Raw genomic sequence first — 21930 nt, forward strand, 5'->3', positions numbered from 1 at the left:
AAAACGAGGACTACTTGTACATGAAGGTATGATTACTTGCCTTATACCATACCAAGATTCCACCCAAAAACTGGACCAATCAGGAATCAGGATCCAAAAATAGGCAAATCAGACTTGGTGTCTGGACAAAAACCCACTCAGGATTCAAATTAACTGTGATAAAAATGGTTGTAAAATTGGGTCGGATCATATGATGATTCGCTTAAAGACCGCACTGCTTAGTGACTAAAATTGCAGTCCTAACTGTGGTTGTACATCAAGGACTATCTATAAATACATAAAACAAGCTGCAAAATTCCTCAGGCTCTCTTTATAATATATCTGTCAGCTAAATACTTTAGGGCAGAATTTTGGCCAAATTAATTGTGGCGTTAATTTAAACTTTTTTAGAAAAGAGGGTTAATACAGATGCTTAAAATAGGTCTGTAGGAAGATGGCCTCATTAATTCGCTGCCAAAAATAAAATAAAAAACACCTTTTTTTTTAACCCCCACGCCCATTGTCTGTGATTTCAAAAGCTTGGTTGAGGAACAGGAGAATTTTAAAAACCACCCTTTTACAGAGGTCAAAATTCACATTAGGAAATGTGGAGCCCTTTCAGCTGTCTACTGTCCACATTCATTCTCTCCAAAAAATACGAGGAAAATTCTGTGCCCCTACAACAAAACTATTTGGCATTAATATAAATATAATAAATTTTTGGTAAAACTCCGTTTTCCTTTTAAAAAAATTGTTATGCCATTTAAAACAATTGCTCCCCTTACTCTGGAATAGAAGTATAATACAGGTAGTTCTAGATTTACTCTTTTACTTAGTGACTGTTTGGAATTATGACGACATTGAAAAAAATGACTTACGACCAGTTCTCACATTGTAGCATCCATGTGGTCACATGATCAAATTCGGATGCTTGGCAAGCGGCATCCGAATTTATGACAGTTATACTGTCCTAGAGTCATGCGATTTTCATTTGACCAGCAAAATCAAAGAGAGAAGCCAGATTCGTTTAATGACCGCACGATTCACTTAACAACTTTAGCGATTCGTTTAACAACCGTGGCAAAAAGGCTGTAAAATTGGGCAAAACTCATTTAACAATTCCCTTGCTTACGAATTAAAATTTTGGACTCAACAAGTAGTCGTAAGCTGAGAATTACCAGTAAAGCAATCTACAGAGTCAAACAATAAATATGCAAATTTCGGAATATTGCAATCGATCTATTGAAACAAAATGTATTAATTGAATAGATTGCTTTTTGGGAGGAAATACGCTTCTGGATCAGCTCTTATTCTAAAAATCTTTAGATCTGTGGGGGCAGATTTCCTAGAAAGCCATAACACATAAATACCGGTAAATATGTATTTTCCTCTGTGTCATCCCTATTTGCTAAGTAGAATTTTCCCATTGCTTATTTTAATCCTTCAGCTTCCCTTTTTAGACTGTTCTTAAGAATTCAGCTGCTTCTCACACAAATATCTCTGAACTTAAAAATTCAAGTGGGGGTGTGTGTTGTTTTTAAAAAGAGGAAATAAGAGGCTTTGAAAAACAGAAGAAAAATCAGAAACACAAGTGCCTGGTTAGGCAAAACATTTATTTTGGTTCAAGTTAAAAAAGGGAAACTGCAAAAAACTTCTACGCCTGGATTAACTTTTAATGTGAAAGAGAAATACAGTGAAAGGAATTAACTGGATGATAATGAACAGAAGTTGCCTCGGTGGTGATATCCAAATTTTTTTACTACCAGTTCTGTGGCCGCAGCATGGCGTGGCTTGGTGGGCGTGGCAGGAGAAGGATAAGGCAAAATCCCTATTCCTTCCCAACTCCTGGGGAAAGGATATTGCAAAATCTCCAATCCCACCCTACTCCTGGGGCCAGCCAGAGGTGGTATTTGCCAGTTCTTCGAACTGCTCAAAATTTCCGCTACTGGTTCTCCAGAACCTGCTGGATTTCACCCATAGTTTGCCTCCAGAAGTTGTGGGAGCTTCATCACTGGAGGCTTTCATGAAGAGACTGGACTGCCATCTGTCAGAAATGGTGTAGAGTCTCCTACTTGGGCAGAGGGTTGGACTAGCCGAGCTACCCTTCCAACTCTGTTAATCTGCTAATTTTGTCTATTTTGCAATTTACATATTTTTTAATCATATATATATTTTCTGAGGTTTTCGCGGGTGTTTGTATGTAGGTCTTTGGTTATTCGGGTTTTCTCCCGCGTAAAATTGGAAGTGTCTTGGCGACATTTCGACGAAGTCTCATTCGTCATCTTCAGGCTTCAGCTTCGTGCTTCTGGGAGCAAAGAACAAAGAACAAAGCCAAAGCCTGAAGATGATGAGTGAGATCTCATCAAAACGTTGCCTAAATACTTCCAATCTTACACGGGAAAAGACCCGAACATACCAAAACCTGCATACATATATATATATATATATAATCATACAGCTGGAAAGGACCTTGGAACACTCCTGTTCCAGATGCAGCTACACAATTTAATTTCTACGAAGGCATTATGAGTACGTAACACTTGATGACAATTGTGGTTAGTTGGATTAGTGAAACTAGAAAATAAGAGCTCAGAAAAGGGAAGAGTTCAAGAGAAGGACTCAAGAGTGTTCAAGAGTTCACAGACCTTCATTTGTGAGGGAATGGTTGTGTGAAAGTACACAGCTAACCACAGTAATTCAAAAAGTTGAGATGCCAGCCAGGTTCTTGTCAAAAAAGCCAACAAAACATTGTGAAGGTCAATGAGTGAGGCAAACTTTAGAGGTTTCCTTCAAGCAGATCAGAGTCAGAAGATAAAATTCCCACTTTCTTGCAGTACCCCTTTGGTTACAAATGCAAAATTCAGATGCTTGGCAACTGATTCATATCTGTGATGGTTACAGTGTCCATGAACCAAGCATCTGAATTTTGATCCCATAGCCAAGGGGATGGCTATGGTAATAGTCGTAAGTGTGAAAAGGGGTCATCATTCACGTTTTTCAGTGCCGTTGTAACTTTGAATGGTCACTAAATGAATTTTTGTAAATCGAGGATAATCTGTACTTCCTATGAGGCCATAAGCAAACACAGCCCATTGCAATTACCTTCTATCTGGTCATTGAGAACAGAGAATGACTCTGTTAGGGTGAAAAATGCGTAAGTCCTTCCTGACTGATAGAGCAGCCATTTTGGAGATCCTGCGGGCGGAGGTTATGGCTATGAGAAAAGCTACTTTAAAGGTTAAGAGCTTGAAGCTTGAGGAGCTCAAGGGTTCGAAAGGGGATGAAGTAAACATCTGAAGGACCAGGGTTAGATCCCAGGTCGGATACCTGTGGACCGGAGGGGGACACAGATTGTAGGTTCCCCTTAAAAAACGGCGGATACGGGGATGTTGAGAAAGTGTGGAGGTCCCGTCACAGAAAAGGACAGTGGCAAGAGCTGCAACCTGCCGACGGATAGTGTTGGTGGCCAAGCCTTTGTCCAATCCGTCCTGGAGGAATTGCAGGATCTGCTGAATAGAAGCAGAAGTGGGGACTATTTGATGTCTAAGACACCAGCGGTGGAAGGATGACCACGTAGCCTCATAAATGCGCGTTGTGGATGGGCGTCTAGAAGCCAGGAGGGTGGAGATGACCTCCGCGGAATGCTTTTCCTTCCTTAGGATCTCCCGGTCAAGTGCCAGGCGGCTTCTATCTGGTCATTCAATGAATCATACAGCTGGAAAATTGGGAAGGACCACGAGGTTCGAGGTCTTGTCCGATTTTATGCAAGTTGCCAAAAAAAACAACAACAATCCCACCTCCATGAGAGGTATTTTCTTAAAAAGTCTACAGGTAGTCTTCAACTTACGACCAGAATTGAGCCCAAAATTTAAACTGTTAAGTGAGAAATTTGTTAAGCAAGTTTTGCCCAATTTTACGATTTTTTGACACATTTGTTAAGTGAATCAATGCAGCTGTTAAGTTAGTAACATGGTTGTTAAGACAATCTGCCTTCTCCATTGACTTTGTTTGTCAGAAGGTCACAAAAGGGGATTGCATGACACCAGGACGTTGCAACCATCATAAATGTGAGTCAGTTGCCAAGAGTCCGAATTTTGACCACAGGAACATGCGGATGGCTGCAATGGTCCTAAAGGGTAAAAAATGATCGTGTCCCTTTTTTGAGTGCTATTGGACAGTCACCAAATGAATTGCTGTAAGTCGAGGACTACCTATACTTCTCAAAATGTTGAAACGATCTGATGCCGGGGTGAAATCCAGCAGGTTCTGACAGGATCTGGAGAACCGGTAGCAGAAATTTTGAGTTGTTCGGAGAACCGGCAAATACCGCCTCTGGCTGACCCCAAAGTGGGGTGGGAATGGAGACTTTGCAATATCCTTCCTTGACCGGGATGCCTTATGCACGGTCACTCACGCTCTGGTTACGTCTCGGTTGGATTATTGCAATGCTCTCTACATGGGGCTGCCATTGAGGTGCACCCGGAGACTGCAGTTAGTCCAGAATGTGACTGCGCGAGTAGTTCCCACAGAAAGGGTCTTCTCAGGGTGCCGTCCGCCAAACAATGTCAGCTGGCGGCCCCCAGGAGCAGGGCCTTCTCTGTTGGAGCCCCGACGCTTTGGAATGAACTTCCCCCTGGCCTACGCCAAGTGCCTGATCTTCGGACCTTTCGCCGTGAACTGAAAACACATCTATTTATTCAAGCGGGACTGGCATAATAGTTTTATTAATTTTAAATTAGGTTTTTATCGTCTTAACAGTTTTTAAATTTTTAAATTTTAATATTGGCCTTTTTGTAATTTGCTTAGTTTTAAATCTTGGTTTTAAATTGTATGTATTTCAACTTTTATCCTTGGTTGTACACCGCCCTGAGTCCTTCGGGAGAAGGGCGGTATAAAAATTTAATAAATAAATAAATAAATTAAATAAAATATCCTTCCTCAAGGAATGGGTAGGGAATGGGGATTTTGCAGTATCCTTCCCCTGCCACGCCCACCAAGCCACACTACGCCCATCAAGCCACGCCCACAGAACCAGTAGTAAAAAAAATCTGGATTTCACCACTGATCTGACGGATTTGATGGATATCAACAACACAAGCGCTGTGACCAACCTCAGGAAAATGGAAATAAGACTATAACGGAAGATTAGGCTGAAAGTCTAATTAGGCTAGTCCTCCACTTATGACCAGAGTTGAGCCCATAATTTAGGTTGCTAAGGGAAGCATTTGTTAAATGAGTTTTGCCCCATTTTATGACCTTTCTTGACGCATGTGTGAAGAAGTGAATGTGGCTTCCCCATTGAACTCTGCTGGTCAGAAGGTTGCAGAAGGCGATCACGTGACCCCAGGAAATTGTAACCGTCACAATTTTTTCCCATTTTGTTTAATTGGTTTACAATATAAAATACAAAAATGTGGGGGGGAAAATTGTAGGAAAGATAGGGGAGGGAAAAGGGAAGGGAAAAATGTACAACGAAGGGAAAATACAAGAAAAGGCATTGACTTCCCTTTGGTGCAATAGATGATAGTATCCTCAACTTTTTTACTTTTACAAAATAATATAAACTAGCCATTTCTATAACAATAAGTCCATGAATCGGTAAAACCCAAAATCAAAGTTTCATTTTTTTTCTACCTCAAATCAAATCAAATCAAATCAAATCAAATCAAACCTTTATTGTCAATGCACAACATGTGTACAATGAACCCTGTTCAGTTTATTTAGTTTAGTTTATTTAGATTTTTATACCGCCCTTCTCCCGAAGGACTCAGGGCGGTGTACAGCCAGAGTAAAACAATAATATACAAAGTTAAAATAACAATTAAAATACATATTCAAAAATGGCCGAAAATTAAAACCGTCAAATTGACCTATACTAAAATACCCCAATCTAAAATTATTAAAAAACTTATTAAAATCAAGCCAGTCCTCACCCTCCAAAACACAAAATACATCTCAATAACTCAATAAATGAAAGAAATATTTACAGACCCCTCGCATCCTGGACATAAACTGTTTCAACTCCTACCCTCAAAACGACGCTATAGAGCACTGCACACCAGAACAACTAGACACAAGAACAGTTTTTTCCCGAAGGCCATCACTCTGCTAAACAAATAATTCCCTCAACACTGTCAGACTATTTACTGAATCTGCACTACTATTAATCTTCTCATCATTTCCATCACCAATCTCTTTCCACTTATGACTGTATGACTGTAACTTTGTTGCTGGCAATCCTTATGATTTATATTGATATAGTGACCATCATTTGTGTTGTAAATGTTGTACCTTGATGAACGTATCTTTTCTTTTATGCACACTGAGAGCATATTCACCAAGACAAATTCCTTGTGTGTCCAATCACACTTGGCCAATAAAAAATTCTATTCTATTCTATTCTAAATAGAATCCCAAGACTCAAATAAGTAATAACTAGCACACATTACAGTGGTGGGTTTCAAAATTTTTTACTACCAGTTCTGTGGGTGTGGCATGGCTTAGTGGGCGTGGCAGGGGAAGGATACTGCAAAATCTCCATTCCCATCCCACTCCAGGGGAAGGTTACTGCAAAATCCCCATTTCCTCCCGATCAGCTGGGACTCGGGAGGCAGAGAATAGATGCGGGGGGGCAGTTAGAATTTTTACTATCGATTCTCCAGAACTGGTCAGAATCTGCTGAAACCCACCTCTGATCCATTCCCATATACCTATATGTATGTAACATTATATTATATTACATCGGTATGAACATGTTGCAGGTTCTGAAAGTCTGTCGTATTAAACCTAATTGTGGTCAGTTTTAACCATCTCTGCTAACTCCATTAACTTTTGCAACCATTTATCCATTGTGGGAATCAAAGTGTCCTTACATTGTCGTATGTAAAGTAGCCAAAGTTCCAAATTTCCCCCCTCCCCAAAATCTTTTTTCATGAAACCCAGAAAAGAAGTTTCTGGTTTTATCTTTATATTCACTTTGAGAATGTCTATAGAGATCCTCAGTCAACCAGGTCATGGTTGTGCCAAAGGTGCTTTTTCAAGAGGCAACTGGACTTTTTCTGTTTTTCTTTGAAGACGTTTCGCTTCTCATCCAAGAAGCTTCTTCAGCCCAGCTCTCTAGGAGAACTGAAGAAGCTTCTTGGATGAGAAGCAAAATGTCTTCCAAAAAAAAATACCCCAGAAAGTTCAGTTGCTTCTTGAAAAAGCAGCTTTGGATCACTCTGAGAATCTTCTGAATTAAGATGTTAATCCCCAAATGTCTGAATTTTGATCATGTGACCATGGAGATGCTGCGAGTGCGAAAAGCGCTCGTAAGTCACTGTTTGTGGTGCCGTTATGACTTTGAATGGTCACTAAACGGATTATAAATTGAGGGTCACCTGTGAACCTAGACAACAAGCTGAACATACGGTATTTTTTGGAGTATAAAACACACTTTTTCCCCCCAAAAAAGAGGGTGAAAATCTGGGTGCGCCATATACTCCGAATGTAGCCCCGCCCAGCTTCTCAAACGGAGGTTTCAGAGGCTGAAAAAAGCTTCAGAAAAAAAGCCCCCAAACAGAGCTTCAGAAAAGAAGCCCCCAAACAGAGCTTCAGAAAAGAAGCCCCCAAACAGAGCTTCAGAAAAAAGGCCCCCAAACAGAGCTTCAGAAAAAAGGCCCCCAAACAGAGCTTCAGAAAAAAGGCCCCCAAACAGAGCTTCAGAAAAAAAGCCCCCAAATAGAGCTTCAGAAAAGAAGCCCCCAAACAGAGATTCAGAGGATTTTTTCTGAAGTTCTGTTTTGGAGGCTTTCAGAGGCAGAAAAAAGTTTTTTTCTGAAACAGAGTTTCAGAGGCAGAAAAAAACAAAAGAAAAGAAAAAAAAAGCAAGGCACAGTGCCAACAACCAAGAAACCTGTTGCTAAAATTCACCTCTGGAAACAGCTGATTGGGGGGTATTCTGATCCAGCTGCCAATCAGCTTTTTGCTTATTTTCCTCCCCAAAAACTAAGGTGCATCTTTTACTCCTGTGCATCTTATACTCCGAAAAATACGGTAAGTCAGCAATGGGAGACATCTGATAGGAGGACTAACATAATTCTAGGCTAGATGAGAAGAAGCACTGTATCAAAGACACACAACTTCATTATTACTCTTTGTTAATTGCTTTTCCTGTACATACTTCATCAATTCCATAAGAATTGAAAGACGGCCTTTGATATAGGATCAGCCCAAAAAAAGTAAAAAAAGAAAAAGACTCACCCATGGTTGTATCGTCATTAGGTCTGTGTCCTGCTCTTGACTTGGTACACTTGCCCTGTTAAGGCCTTCAGTAATAATCTGTCCTGCCAAAAAAAGAGAAGAAGTTAATTGGAGGGCATATCTTGGCTAGGTGGCATTAGCCAGATGGCTTTGGATGATCTCTGAAGCTAAGCAGGATCAGTCTGGGTCAGGTCTTGGATGGGAAGTCATTTTTGGAATCCGGGAATTATGTGTGAGATGTTGAAAAACATCCTGGAAGAAACCATTGGGGATCACTTTATAACGCACTCAGAAAATGATACGGATGAATCTGGAGCCCAACTGGACTTTAAAGCAACTCCTACTTTGAGATTCTAATCAAAATTTGGAACTAGCATTAAAAAAATAATAGCATCCTGCCTCCAAGCATTCCCAGAGAATGTCTTTCTTGTTCCACCAGAGGCAGCTTACAAAAATTTGTTTAGCAACTATTCAAAGTTACAATGGCACTGAAAGAAGGACTTACAACCAATCCTCACACTTATGACTGTCATAATATCGCCAAGATCACCTAATCAAAATTTGGGCACTTGGCAACTGGGATATGTTTATGACACCCCAAACCTGAAAGCCGGCTGGATGACTTTGGGCCAATCACCAGGAGACGGTGAGTTCTAGTTCCCGCCTTAGGCTGAAAGTTGTTTGGGAGCCTTTGGGCCAATCACCAGGAGAAGGTGAGTTCTAGTCCCGCCTTAGGCTGAAAGTTGTTTGGGAGACTTTGGGCCAATCACCAGGAGAAGGTGAGTTCTAGTCCCGCCTTAGGCATGAAAGCTGGCTGGGTGACTCTATGCCAATCACCAGGAGACGGTGAGTTCTAGTCCCACTTTAGGCTGAAAGTTGTTTGGGAACCTTTGGGTCAATCACCAGGAGACGGTGAGTTCTAGTCCCGCCTTAGGCATGAAAACCAGTTGGAGGACTTTGGACCAATCACTAAGAGACGATGAGTTCTAGTCGCGCCTTAGGCATGAAAACTGGCTGGGTGACTTTGGGCCAGTCATTCTTTCTCACCTGCCTCAGAGGGCTGTTGTGAAGAAAATAGGAGGAAGAGGAAGTATTAGAGTCTTGATATATTTATATAAAGAAAATAATGGTGGGATTTAAAATTTTAAAAAAACAAATTCCCCTTTCTCAGCAAATGCCAAGCCGATCAGCTATCAAATTCTTGGCTCAACACCCATCCTATCCCAATGATTGGGGGAAGAATTATCAACAAAGCAAAGAATCACATGAAAAAGAATATATGGTATTTAATAAAAAGATTCCGCCTAGGCTTACTTTCAGCAAATTTCCAGGACGCCTGACAGACAAAGCGTGGGATGTGATGCATTTTTGTGTCTGTTTTGCATGAATGAGTGTGTTGATGAATGAATGTGTTCTCTATTTATTTTTATGCAATACAGAACTGTTCAATAATATATATATATATATATATATATATATATATATATATATATATATATATATATATATATATATATATATATATATATATATATATATTTTCTGAGGTTTTCACGGTGTTTGTATATAGGTCTTTGGTTGTTCGGTTTTCTCCGTGTAAAATTGGAAGTGTCTTGGCGGCGTTTCGTGAAGTCTCATTCGTCATCTTCAGGCTTCAACCGTGCTTCTGGGAGCAATGTGTGATTGCAGCTGTTTCTTCCTTTTAACTGCTAGTGGGGTTTGAACTGATTGGGTGGGAGCTTGGCTGTGCTCTGATTGGATGGGGTTTTCTGTGCTCTGATTGGCTGGGGTGTGTCCTGTGTTGGTGGGGGCTTGGTTGTGCTCAGTCTAGTCTGTGCTGCAGGGGATTTGAGCTGGTGAGCTGCATAGCTGTTGTTTGGCTTTGTGGTGGTGCTACATCTTCATAGTGGGTGTCAGTCTGCTGCATGAATGGATTGGAGGGTTTGAAATGGCTAATGTTGCAGCTGCGGTCTGGCTTCTGGTCCTTGGTCGTGCTTCATGATCAGTGTGGGTTTGGGTCTGCTTTCTGGGTGGATGTGCGGTGGTGACATCCTGTGTGGACCTTGTGAGTGTGGGTCTGGTGTCATTCCTCGTGTTAGGGACTCGTTTGTCAATAAGGCGGGTTTCAAATGGCGGGTAGGCGGGAGGTGTCATCTCGTTTGTTCATGCTGTGTGGGCGTTTTTCTATCTCAATGGCTTCTCTGATTATTCTGTTGTTAAAGTGTTCAGTTTTGGCGATAGTTCTGGTCTTTTTAAAGTCAATATCATGTCCTGTGACTTTAAAGTGTTGGACCAGGGAAAGTTAGTTCCTCTTTTTGAATGAGTTCTTGTGTTCTTCAATCGTGCACTTATTCTTCTGTTGGTTTGTCCAATGTATGTGGTGGGGCAGGCGGTGCATGGGATTTCATATACTCCTTGATTTTCTAACTCAATTTTGTCTTTGGGGTTTCTTAGGATGGTGGATATTTTTCTGTTTGTGCAGAATGCTGTCTTGATGTTGTGTTTGTGGAGGATCTTGCTGATTCTGTCTGTGGTGCCTTTTATATATGGGAGGAGGGCTGTGCCGTTTTCTTGTTCTCTGTCTTGGATTTTAGTGGGGGGTTCTTTTTGGATTAGCTTGGTAATCTTATTTCTTTGGAATCCATTGGATGTTAGTACATTAGTGAGAGTGTCTAGTTCGGGTTTTAGGTGTTGTTCATCAGCTAAGCATTTTGTTCTGGAGATGAGTGTCTTGGCTACGGAGTTGATCTGTGCTGGGTGGTGGTGTGAGAGTGCGTGCAGATAGCGGTTTGTGTGTGGTAGATGGTGTGTCCTAGGGAGCCATTGGGTTTTCTGTAGACTAAGACATCCAGAAAGGGAAGTTGGTTATTAACTTAATTAAATTAACCAACCTACTCCAAGACCCTGCATACAAGCCCCTAAACACAGACCCCACCACCTACCTAGAAAAAACCACTAGATCCAAAATAAAAGCCTCCCCCATCAGCGAAGAAATCCAACAAAGAATCATTCCCAGAGAGAAATCATCCAGATGCCCTAAGCTCTATGGCCTCCCCAAGATACACAAAGAAGGAACCCCACTCAGACCCATAGTCAGCTCCATAGGCTCACCTCTACAAAACCTAGCCAAATTTCTCGCCAAACAACTACAGCCCTATGCAGAATCCATCACCTCACACGTAAAAAACTCATTCCAGTTCATAGAGATCATAAAGAAACAAAACTTACAGCCCAGCGACCTACTCGTGAGCTTTGATGTCATATCCCTCTTCACCCAAGTGCCAATCAAAGAAGCCTTGACAGCTATCCAAAACAAATATAACCCCCCCAAGCACATCCTAGATCTGACCAACCACTGCCTATCCAACACATACTTCATCTATAATGGACAAAAATACAAACAAGTAGAAGGAGCACCCATGGGATCACCCTCTCACCTGTCATTGCCAATCTCTACATGGAACACTTTGAACCCCAACCCCAAGAAAAATCTGACCCCAACCCCAAACTCTGGCTCAGATATGTAGACGACACCTTCATAATCTGGCCACACGGGAAAGAAAAACTTGACAACTTCCTCACACACCTCAATAGCCTACACCCCAAAATACAGTTCACCATGGAAACAGAAGTTAATAACCAACTTCCCTTCCTGGATGTCTTAGTCTACAAAAAACCCAATGGCTCCCTAGGACACACCATCTACCAGAAGAAAACACACACAAACCGCTATCTGCACGCACTCTCACACCACCACCCAGCACAGATCAACTCCGTAGCCAAGACACTCATCTCCAGAACAAAATGCTTAGCTGATGAACAACACCTAAAACCCGAACTAGACACTCTCACTAATGTACTAACATCCAATGGATTCCAAAGAAATAAGATTACCAAGCTAATCCAAAAAGAACCCCCCACTAAAATCCAAGACAGAGAACAAGAAAACGGCACAGCCCTCCTCCCATATATAAAAGGCACCACAGACAGAATCAGCAAGATCCTCCACAAACACAACATCAAGACAGCATTCTGCACAAACAGAAAAATATCCACCATCCTAAGAAACCCCAAAGACAAAATTGAGTTAGAAAATCAAGGAGTATATGAAATCCCATGCACCGCCTGCCCCACCACATACATTGGACAAACCAACAGAAGAATAAGTGCACGCATTGAAGTACACAAGAACTCATTCAAAAAAGAGGAACCAACTTCTTCCCTGGTCCAACACTTTAAAGTCACAGGACATGATATTGACTTTAAAAAGACCAGAACTATCGCCAAAACTGAACACTTTAACAACAGAATAATCAGAGAAGCCATTGAGATAAACGCCCACACAGCATGAACAAGCGAGATGACACCTCCGCCTACCAGCCATTTGGAAACCCGCCTTATTGACAAACGAGTCCCTAACACGAGGAATGACACCAGACCCACACTCACGAGGTCCACACAGGATGTCACCACCGCACATCCACCCAGAAAGCAGACCCAAACCCACACTGATCATGAAGCACGACCAAGGACCAGAAGCCAGACCGCAGCTGCAACATTAGCCATTTCAAACCCCTCCAATCCATTCATGCAGCAGACTGACACCCACTATGAAGATGTAGCACGACCACAAAGCCAAACAACAGCTATGCAGCTCACCAGCTCAAATCCCCCTGCAGCACAGACTAGACTGAGCACAACCAAGCCCCCACCAACACAGGACACACCCCCAGCCAATCAGAGCACAGAAAAAACCCCATCCAATCAGAGCACAGCCAAGCTCCCACCCAATCAGTTCAAACCCCCACTAGCAGTTAAAAGGAAGAAACAGCTGCAATCACACATTGCTCCCAGAAGCACGAAGCTGAAGCCTGAAGATGACGAATGAGACTTCGTCGAAACGTCGCCAAGACACTTCCAATTTTACACGGGAGAAAACCCGAACAACCAAAGACCTATATATATATATATATATATATATATATATATATATATATATATATATATATATATATATATATATATATATATATATATATATATATATATTTTGGAGAAATTGGGGATAGCAACTGGACTACTCCTAGAAAAACAACAACAACAACAACAAAACAACCCTTCCAATTGTGATTCCTTATACCCTGGAAAATCAAATTGTAACAAGAATAAAGATGGAAAACAAAAGTTTCAATCATGCTGTCATTATATCAATACCTCGACTTATGACCATAACTGAGCCCAAAATTTCCATTGTTCCGTGAGACGTATGTTAAATGAGGTTTGCCCCATTTTACAACCTTTCTTGCCACAGCTGTTAAGTGAATCACTGCCGTTGATAGGTTAAGTAACATGGTCGCGAAGCGAATCTGGCTTCCCCATTCATTTTGCTTGTCAGAAGGTCGCAAAAGGGAATCGCATAATCTTGGGACACAGTAATGGTCGTAAGTATGAACCAGTTACTAAACGGCTGAATTTTGATCACATGACTATGGGGATGCCGCAATGGTCGTGTGGAAAAGGGTCATAAGTCGCTTTTCCCAGTACTGTTGTAACTTTGAACGGTCACTAAATGAACTGTTGTAAGTCGAGGACTACCTGTATTTATGATGGCTGCAGCAGCCCAGTATAATGTGCTTACCATCTGTGACCTTCCCAACAGGCTTCCAACAGGGAAAGTCAAAGAGGGAAACTTGATTCATTTAATGACCTCGTGAGTCATTTAACTGCAGTGATTTGCTTAACAACCATGGCAAAAACATCGTAAAATAGGGCACGATTCATTTAACAATCACTTCACTTAACAATGGAAGTTCTGGCCCCAATTGCCTCCAACAATCTGGGTCCTCATTTTACCGACCTCGGAAGACTCAGTCAATCTTGAGCCAGTCAGGATCGAACTGCTGGCAGTTGGCAGAGTTAGTCTGCAATACTGCATTCTAACCACTGCGCCACCATACTCCGTAAAGGTCTGTAATAAGGGGATCATGTGACGCTCGAACACTTCAATTGTTATAACTATCTAGGGCAGGGGTCTCCAACCTTGGCAACTTTAAGCCTGGAGGACTTCAACTACCAGAATTCCCCAGCCTTGAAGTCCTCCAGCCTTAAAGTTGCCAAGGTTGGAGACCCCTGATCTAGGGAATTCTGGGAGTTGAAGTCCACCAGTCTTTAAAGTTGCCAAGGTTGGAGACCCCTGATCTAGGGAATTCTGGGAGTTGAAGTCCACCAGCCTTTAAAGTTGCCAAGGTTGGAGACCCCTGATCTAGGGAATTCTGGGAGTTGAAGTCCTCCAGCCTTTAAAGTTGCCAAGGTTGGAGACCCCTGATCTAGGGAATTCTGGGAGTTGAAGTCCTCCAGCCTTTAAAGTTGCCAAGGTTGGAGACCCCTGATCTAGGGAATTCTGGGAGTTGAAGTCCTCCAGCCTTTAAAGTTGCCAAGGTTGGAGACCCCTGATCTAGGGAATTCTGGGAGTTGAAGTCCACACATCTTAAAAGTTGCTAAGGTTGAGAAACACTGGTCTATGCACAAGAGATTCCATAAGTTTGGGCATCTTTTTGCAACTCTTTTTCCCTTTTCCCAGCTTTTAAATGTGGAGATGTTTCTGAGGGGCTTCTGCCACACATTCTCAGCATGTTCTACTTCCATGTGAGGAGGCGGCTGCTTCATGCCCTGCCCAGAGCCTCCCCCCCCCCCAAAACCCAGAACAACAGAGGAAATTTTGAAAAGCTATGACTGAGTCAGCTCCTGGAAGAGAAATCCCTGAGAGAAAACTCAGCGTAGGCGAAAAGTCAGAGAGTCAGACGAGACACTCCTGCAAACTCTCTAGCCTGCCCCCCTGGGCCAACCAAGATTTTTGATAAAATATAAACCTGATGCTCCGTTTGTTCGGTGGCTTCACATGGGCCATTCTTGCCTTTATTTCCTTCCAGCTTTACCTCTGGTTTAGTATCGTAACAGAATAACAAGAGTTGGAAGGGACCTTGGAGGTCTTCTAGTCTAACCCCCTGCTTAGGTAGGAAACCCTACACCAGTGATGGCTAACCTTTTTGCCATCGTGTGCCAAAAACAGGGGGAGCGCAGGGGGATGGTGCGCGCATGCCCACACCCATAATTCTATGTGCCCCACCCTCCCGCACATGCATGCACAACCCCCCCCCACGCTCCCCCTGCTTTGGTACACGATGGCATATAGGCTCGTTAGGCCCATTTTTCGCCCTCCGCAGACTCCAGAGGCTTTCACACATGCGCACCGGAACTGAGCTCGCATGCCCATCGATATGGCTCCGCGTGCCATAGATTCGCCATCATGGCCCTGGCTGATCAAACTTTTCTAGAGAGCTTCTTGGAGCATCCACAATTTTTGGAGCCCATTCGTTCCATTCTTCTGATTTATAATAAAATATATCAAATATCATATATAAAACTTATTCATTCTCCCCAAAGAAGGAATGGTTAATAAAAGCAAGAAAACAATAGGTGAATGCAGCTGTGGACAAAGCGGAAACATTTGCGTTCTGGAGCACCACAGAAGTGACTCAAAGGGAATGGGAAGTATGAAAATTAGTGCTTCGTGGAACAAGGAAGTGAAAGTGACTGAGGATAAGTCCAAAATACATGTTAAAACATGATTGCTGCAAAAATAAAAATAAAAAAAAACAACAACTGAGGGAAGACATTATACCCAGGTAGGCCTCGCTTAATGAGGTCCCATTTGAAGCAACTTTAAGGCTGGTTCTCAGATTTGTGACCGCCACACAGGAATGGCAATAGCACTTAGACTTATAGACTGCTTCATAGTGGTTTACAGCAGGAATCTCCAACCTTGGCAACTTTAAGACTTGTGGACTTCAACTCCCAGAACACTGGGAGTTGAAGTCCACAAACCTTAAAGTTGCTAAGGTTGGAGAACCTGATTTACAGAGACAACGTATTGCCCCTAACAATCTAGGTCCTCATTTTACCCACCTCGGAAGGACAGAAGGCTGAAGCAACCTTGAGACGGATATATGATCAATACTCAGATCTTTCAAAACCAATGGGCATTTGCAACCATTGAAGCGACCCGTTGTCGTGCTAGCATCATTTCTGACAAGCAGAATCAATAAAGACACAGCAGTAAAATCACAAATCATGGTGATTTGATTTAACCCCGTAACGCCTGCAGGTGATTCACTTAACGACTGTGGTAGAAGTGAAGCTGTAAGTCCATCACCGTCAGACAACATTCCGCTTAAGGACCACAGATTATTTGCTTAACAAGCACAGCAGAAGTCAGAATTTGCGGTCAGAAATAGTAGGTCACCTAAGTGGGGGGTGGGGGACTCCAAATATTTCTCGATTTTGCCTGCAGGTAATCCTCACTTAGTGACCATTAGAACTGTCGACAGAATTGAAAAAAAGGGACTCACCCTCGCAACCTCCCTGTGCAATTGTAATTCAGGCACATGGGAACCATTGCACATTTATAATAGTCCTACAGTTGTGTGATCATTAGTCACTGGGGAAGCCAGCAGGAAATTGCAAATTGTTTGGTTCTGCAACCCAACAAGACAGACACAGACTTCAGAGGATAATTAGAACTACAGAAAAAACAATGGCTACCAACCTGCCTTCCATTGAGGACCTGTATACTGCACAAATCAAGAAGAGGGCCGTGAAAATATTTACAGACCCCTCGCATCCTGGACAGAAACTGTTTCAACTCCTACCCTCAAAACAACGCTATACAGAACTGCACACCAGAACAAGGACAGTTTTTTCCCAAAGGCCATCACTCTGCTAAACAAATAATTCCATCAACACTGTCAAACTACTTACTAATCTGCACTACTATTAATCTTCTCATCGTTCCCATCACCCATCTCCTTCCACTTATGACTGTAACTTTGTTGCTTGTATCCTTACGATTTATATTGACTGTTTCCTAATATGATTTGATTGCTTATTGATACCCTATGACCATCATTAAGTGTTAAGTGGTACCTTATGATACTTGACAAATGTATCAGCGGTAAAATCCACTTATCTTCACCGCTGGTTTAGGAATGGGAGCGTGTGTGTGCTACGCGGAAGCGCGCCTCTTCTGTGCATGCGCAGAGGGTCAAAAACAGGATGTAATGATATCCCGGCAGGTGGGCGGAGCCTCTCGGTTCATGTGAGCCGGATAGATATGGCTGGATTTCACCGTGGGAATATATCTTTTCTTTTTATGTACACTGAGAGCATATGCACCAAAGACAAATTCCTTGTGTGTCCAATCACACTTGGCCAATAAAAATTCTATTCTATTCTATTCTATTCTATTCTATTCTATTCTATTCTATTCTATTCTATTCTATTCTGATTAATAACTGCAACATTTCCAGTCTATTGTGGTCATAAATCGAGGATTACCTGTAATATAACTTGGGACAGGAAGAAACTTAAGATAGGCTTGCAGGATTCTGTTATTCTACTTTATTACAATGAGTAGCATTTCAGGAATCTCGGCTGCTAGGTCTGGCCAACCTCAAAGGGCTGGTGGCAGTGGTGAAATCTGAACCGGTTTACTACTGGTTGCGCATGCGCGCTATATGCGCACAGTGAGCACTACGCACCAAATGCGAGGTGCACACGCACGCCAAAAGGAGGCAGGGGGTAAGTAGAATGGGAGGTGGGGTTGATCACCTGTTGGGCGTTATCTTTTTTTTAACTTTTTTTTAACTTTTAGAAGCATTTTTTTTACAACCTATTCGGTTAAATAGGTTGTAAAAAATGCTTTTAAAAGTAAAAAAAAAGGCACTGACAATCGTGTGGCTCAGCTGTGATCGTCAGACCCTTTTTTAACCTTTTAAAAGCATTTTTTTAACAACCTAGTCTGCCAAATAGGTTGTAAAAAATGCTTTTAAAAGTTAAAAAAAAGGCTCTGATGATCAGGCAGCTCAGCTATGATCGTCAGAACCTCTTTTTTTACCTTTTAAAAACATTTTTTTAAAAAAGCAGCAAGCGAACGACTGGGCAATTGGGGGGGCATGGGCGGGAGGGGGGAGGGATTTTTGCTACCAGTTCTCCGAACCACCCACCGCCATCGCTACCAGATCAGCCAATCCGGTCCGAACCAGGAGCATTTCAATCCAGGATGGTGGTACTAAAGAAGGGTATGTGTTAGCAACAGTAAGGTGGGGAACTAACGGGTATGAAAATAATGTGGGTCGCTATTAAAGTACAGAAGAATTACATTGAGGTGGTTTAATCATAGAGAGAGAATTAATGAGGGTCAAATTTAAAAATAAATATAAAAGACAGTGAATGGGTCAGAAGTAAGGGGTAGATTGAACTTGTGAATAGAAATAGAAATAGGGTAGGCTACGCTAGGGTAGAGCAGAGTAGAGTACAATAGAAGATAAGAGAATATAGAATATAAAAGAGAATAGAATAGAATAGAATAGAATAGAATAGAATAGAATAGAATAGAATAGAATAGAATAGAATAGGCAAGTTGTTCTACTGGTTAATTATTCAGTCTAAGGAGAAATTTCCTATTTCTCCTTAGTTCCAGGTTGCTTCTCTCCTTGATTAGTTTCCACCCATTGCTTCTTGTCCTGTCCTCAGGTGCTTTGGAGAATAGCTTGACTCCCTCTTCTTTAGGATAATTCCTGTGGTTAGATGGAGTGAACTAAATCCTGAATCAGGGAGGGGAAAGATGTTTCAAGAAAATAAAGAAATACAGGTAGTTCTCATCTTACAACAGTTCATTTAGTGACCATTCAAAATTACAACAGCACTGAAGAAGGAGACTGATGACCATTTTTCACACGACCCGTTGCAGCACTCCTCATGGTCAACATTCAAACACTTGGCAACTGACTTGTATTTATGACAGTTGCTCTTTCCCGGGGAGTCATGTGATCCCCTTTTGTGACCTTCTGACAAGCAAAGTAATAATAATAACAATAACAATAATACAAGGGCAACCAATAGATTTAAACTTAATGTCAACCGCTTTAATCTAGATTGCAGAAAATATGACTTCTGTAACAGAATCATCAGTGCTTGGAAGACTTTACCTGACTCTGTGGTCTCTTCCCATAATCCTAAAAGCTTTAACCAAAAACTTTCTACTATTGACCTCACCCCATTCCTAAGAGGACCATAAGGGGCGTGCATAAGCGCACAAACGTGCCTACCGTTCCTGTCCTGTTGTTTTTCTTTTCTTCTTCCTATATATATATATGCTCATACCTCCTAATATTTACTCATATATATGTTTATATGCTATATAATCTTTTTGTATGATGTTGTGACAAAATAAATAAATAAATAAAAAATAAAGTAAATGGGGAAGCCAGATTCACTTAACAACCAAGTTATTAAACTGTAGTAATTCACAACCGTGGCAAGAAAGTTCATACAATGGGGCAAAATTCAATTCAGAAATGTCTCACTTAACAAAAGAAATTTTGGGCTCAATTGGGGTCGTTAAGTTAAGGACTACCTGTATTTGAAGCAGCATTTAGACAGGGTGAAAGCAAGGATCAAAAAGATTGAAAAGTATAAAATAAAATAAAAAATAAATAAAAATTTTTAAAAAGTAAAAATGAATTAGTTTTTCTTCTCTTACCTTCTACCTTAATTTCTTTACTACTTTTTGCATGCTTTGCATAATATTGCTTTCTCTGGGAGGATTGTAAGCGGATGCCTAAAAGTTATCTATGCATGTAGCTTTTTTAATAGAATTCTTGCGAGCTGAATTAAAAATTCAAATTTCTTCTCAGCCTCTCTAAACTTTTGAAGTTATGTTCTACTAGAGGCTGTTTTACCTTAAGAATCCATAGGAAGATGTTGGAGACAATTGTACACCTGCTGAACCTTTTAAAGGTTCAACTCCCAGAATTCCCAAGCCACCCATGCCGTCTATCATACCGCTGCCTATTGTTTTATTTTGTTTTGTCTTGTTTTCCCTTCAATTATGGTCGTAAGTGAAGGAAAACCTGTGCTGGTAGGCCTGCTCAGTTGTCCTTTCTATCAATTACTGGTCGTTGTGGTGGAATATCATTTCCGTGTTGCAAAAAAATCCAGAAGTGAAAATGTCTGAAAAATCCTTCATTCTTGAAAACTGAAAATCTTTCGTGTCGTTTTCTAAACTTTCAGTTGGCCTAAGATGAGCGCTATTCGGTCACTCATGCTCTCGTCACTTCTCGTCTGGATTATTTCAATGCTCTCTACATGGGGCTACCCCTGAAGTGCACTCGGAGACTCCAGTTAGTCCAGAATGCAGCTGCGCGGGTGATTGAGGGAGCTTCACGTTGCTCCCGGGTAACACCACTCCTGCGCAGTTTGCACTGGCTACCTGTGGTCTTTCGGGTGCGCTTCAAGGTGCTGGTTACCACCTTTAAAGCGCTCCATGGCTTAGGGCCCGGGTACTTACGGGACCGCCTGCTGTTACCTTATGCCTCCCACCGACCCGTACGCTCTCACAGAGAGGGTCTTCTCAGGGTGCCGTCCGCCAAGCAATGTCGGCTGGCGGCCCCCAGGGGAAGGGCCTTCTCTGTTGGAGCACCTACCCTCTGGAACGAACTTCCCCCCGGTTTGCGCCAACTACCTGACCTTCGGACCTTTCGCCGTGAATTGAAAACTTATTTGTTTACCCAAGCGGGACTGGCTTGATTTTTAAATTTTTAAATTTTTGACTTTTTAATAATTTTATTGGGGTATTTTAGTATCAGTCAATTTGACGGTTTTAATTCGGCCATTTATTGAATATGTATTTTAATTGCTATTTTAATTCTGTATATTTAATTGTTTTAATCTTGGCTGTACACCGCCCTGAGTCCTTCGGGAGAAGGGCGGTATAAAAATTTAAATAAACATAAACATAAACATTCTAATGTGGATAAAAGTGATACACTCTTTTTTCTCTTTTTAAAGGCAGGTGGGTGGAAGCATCCAAGGAAGACACACCAAGGTATTTTAATGGAGTTTTCTCGGGCTGTCAGCAGGTTGACAACTGAAGCTCCAATCACTTGCTGTCAACTTTAACAGAATGACAGAGGTGGAAGGTACCTTGGAGGTCTTCTAGTCCAACCCCTTCCTCAAGTAGGAGAACTATACCATTTCAGACAAATGGTTGTCCAATCTCTACTTAAAAACCTCTAGCGTTGGAACTCCTATAACTTCTGTAGGCAAGTTGTACCACTGATTTAAGTGTCAGGAAGTTCCTCCTTAGTTCCAGGTTGCTTCTCTCCTTGATTAGTTTCTACCCATTGCTTCTTGTCCTGCCTTCAGGAGCTTTGGAGAGTAGGTGGAACCACTCTTCTTTTGGGGCAGTCCCTCAAATATTGGAAGACTGCTATCATGTCACCCCCTAGTCCTTCTTTTCATTAAACTAGGCCCGTGATGGCGAATCTATGGCACGCTGCCACAAATAGCACACAGAGCCATATCTGTGGGCACCTGAGCCTTGACCTAGCTCAGCTTCAGCACACATGTGTGTGCGCCGGCCAACTGATTTTTGGGCCTTCCAGGCCCACCGGAAGTCAAGAAATGGGTTGTTTCCGGCCTCTGGAGAGCCTCCAGGGGAGTGGGGATGGTCGTTTTCACCCTCCCCAGGCTCCAAGAAAGCCTCTGGAGCCCAGAGAGTGTGAAAAACGGGCCTAACGGGCCCATTGGTAACCTTTTTGCTGTCGCGTGCTAAAAGCATCACATACACATGCGCAGGGGGGCGGGGAGGCA

At 42.0% G+C, this 21930-nt stretch overlaps 1 protein-coding gene across 1 annotated transcript in view; it reads right to left on the bottom strand.

Annotated features, from left to right (window-relative positions):
• The window catches only part of LOC131197469 (mitogen-activated protein kinase kinase kinase 3-like), a 105473-nt gene that overhangs the window by 64988 nt on the left and 18555 nt on the right, over nt 1-21930 (bottom strand). The window contains exon 2 of the mRNA XM_058181577.1: nt 8221-8303. Within this exon, the coding sequence (XP_058037560.1) occupies nt 8221-8224 (4 nt within the window). The 5' untranslated portion in view covers nt 8225-8303. The remainder of the gene's footprint in view (nt 1-8220; nt 8304-21930) is intronic.

This window comes from Ahaetulla prasina, chromosome 4 (assembly GCF_028640845.1).
Source record: "Ahaetulla prasina isolate Xishuangbanna chromosome 4, ASM2864084v1, whole genome shotgun sequence".
Classification (NCBI taxonomy): domain Eukaryota; kingdom Metazoa; phylum Chordata; class Lepidosauria; order Squamata; family Colubridae; genus Ahaetulla; species Ahaetulla prasina.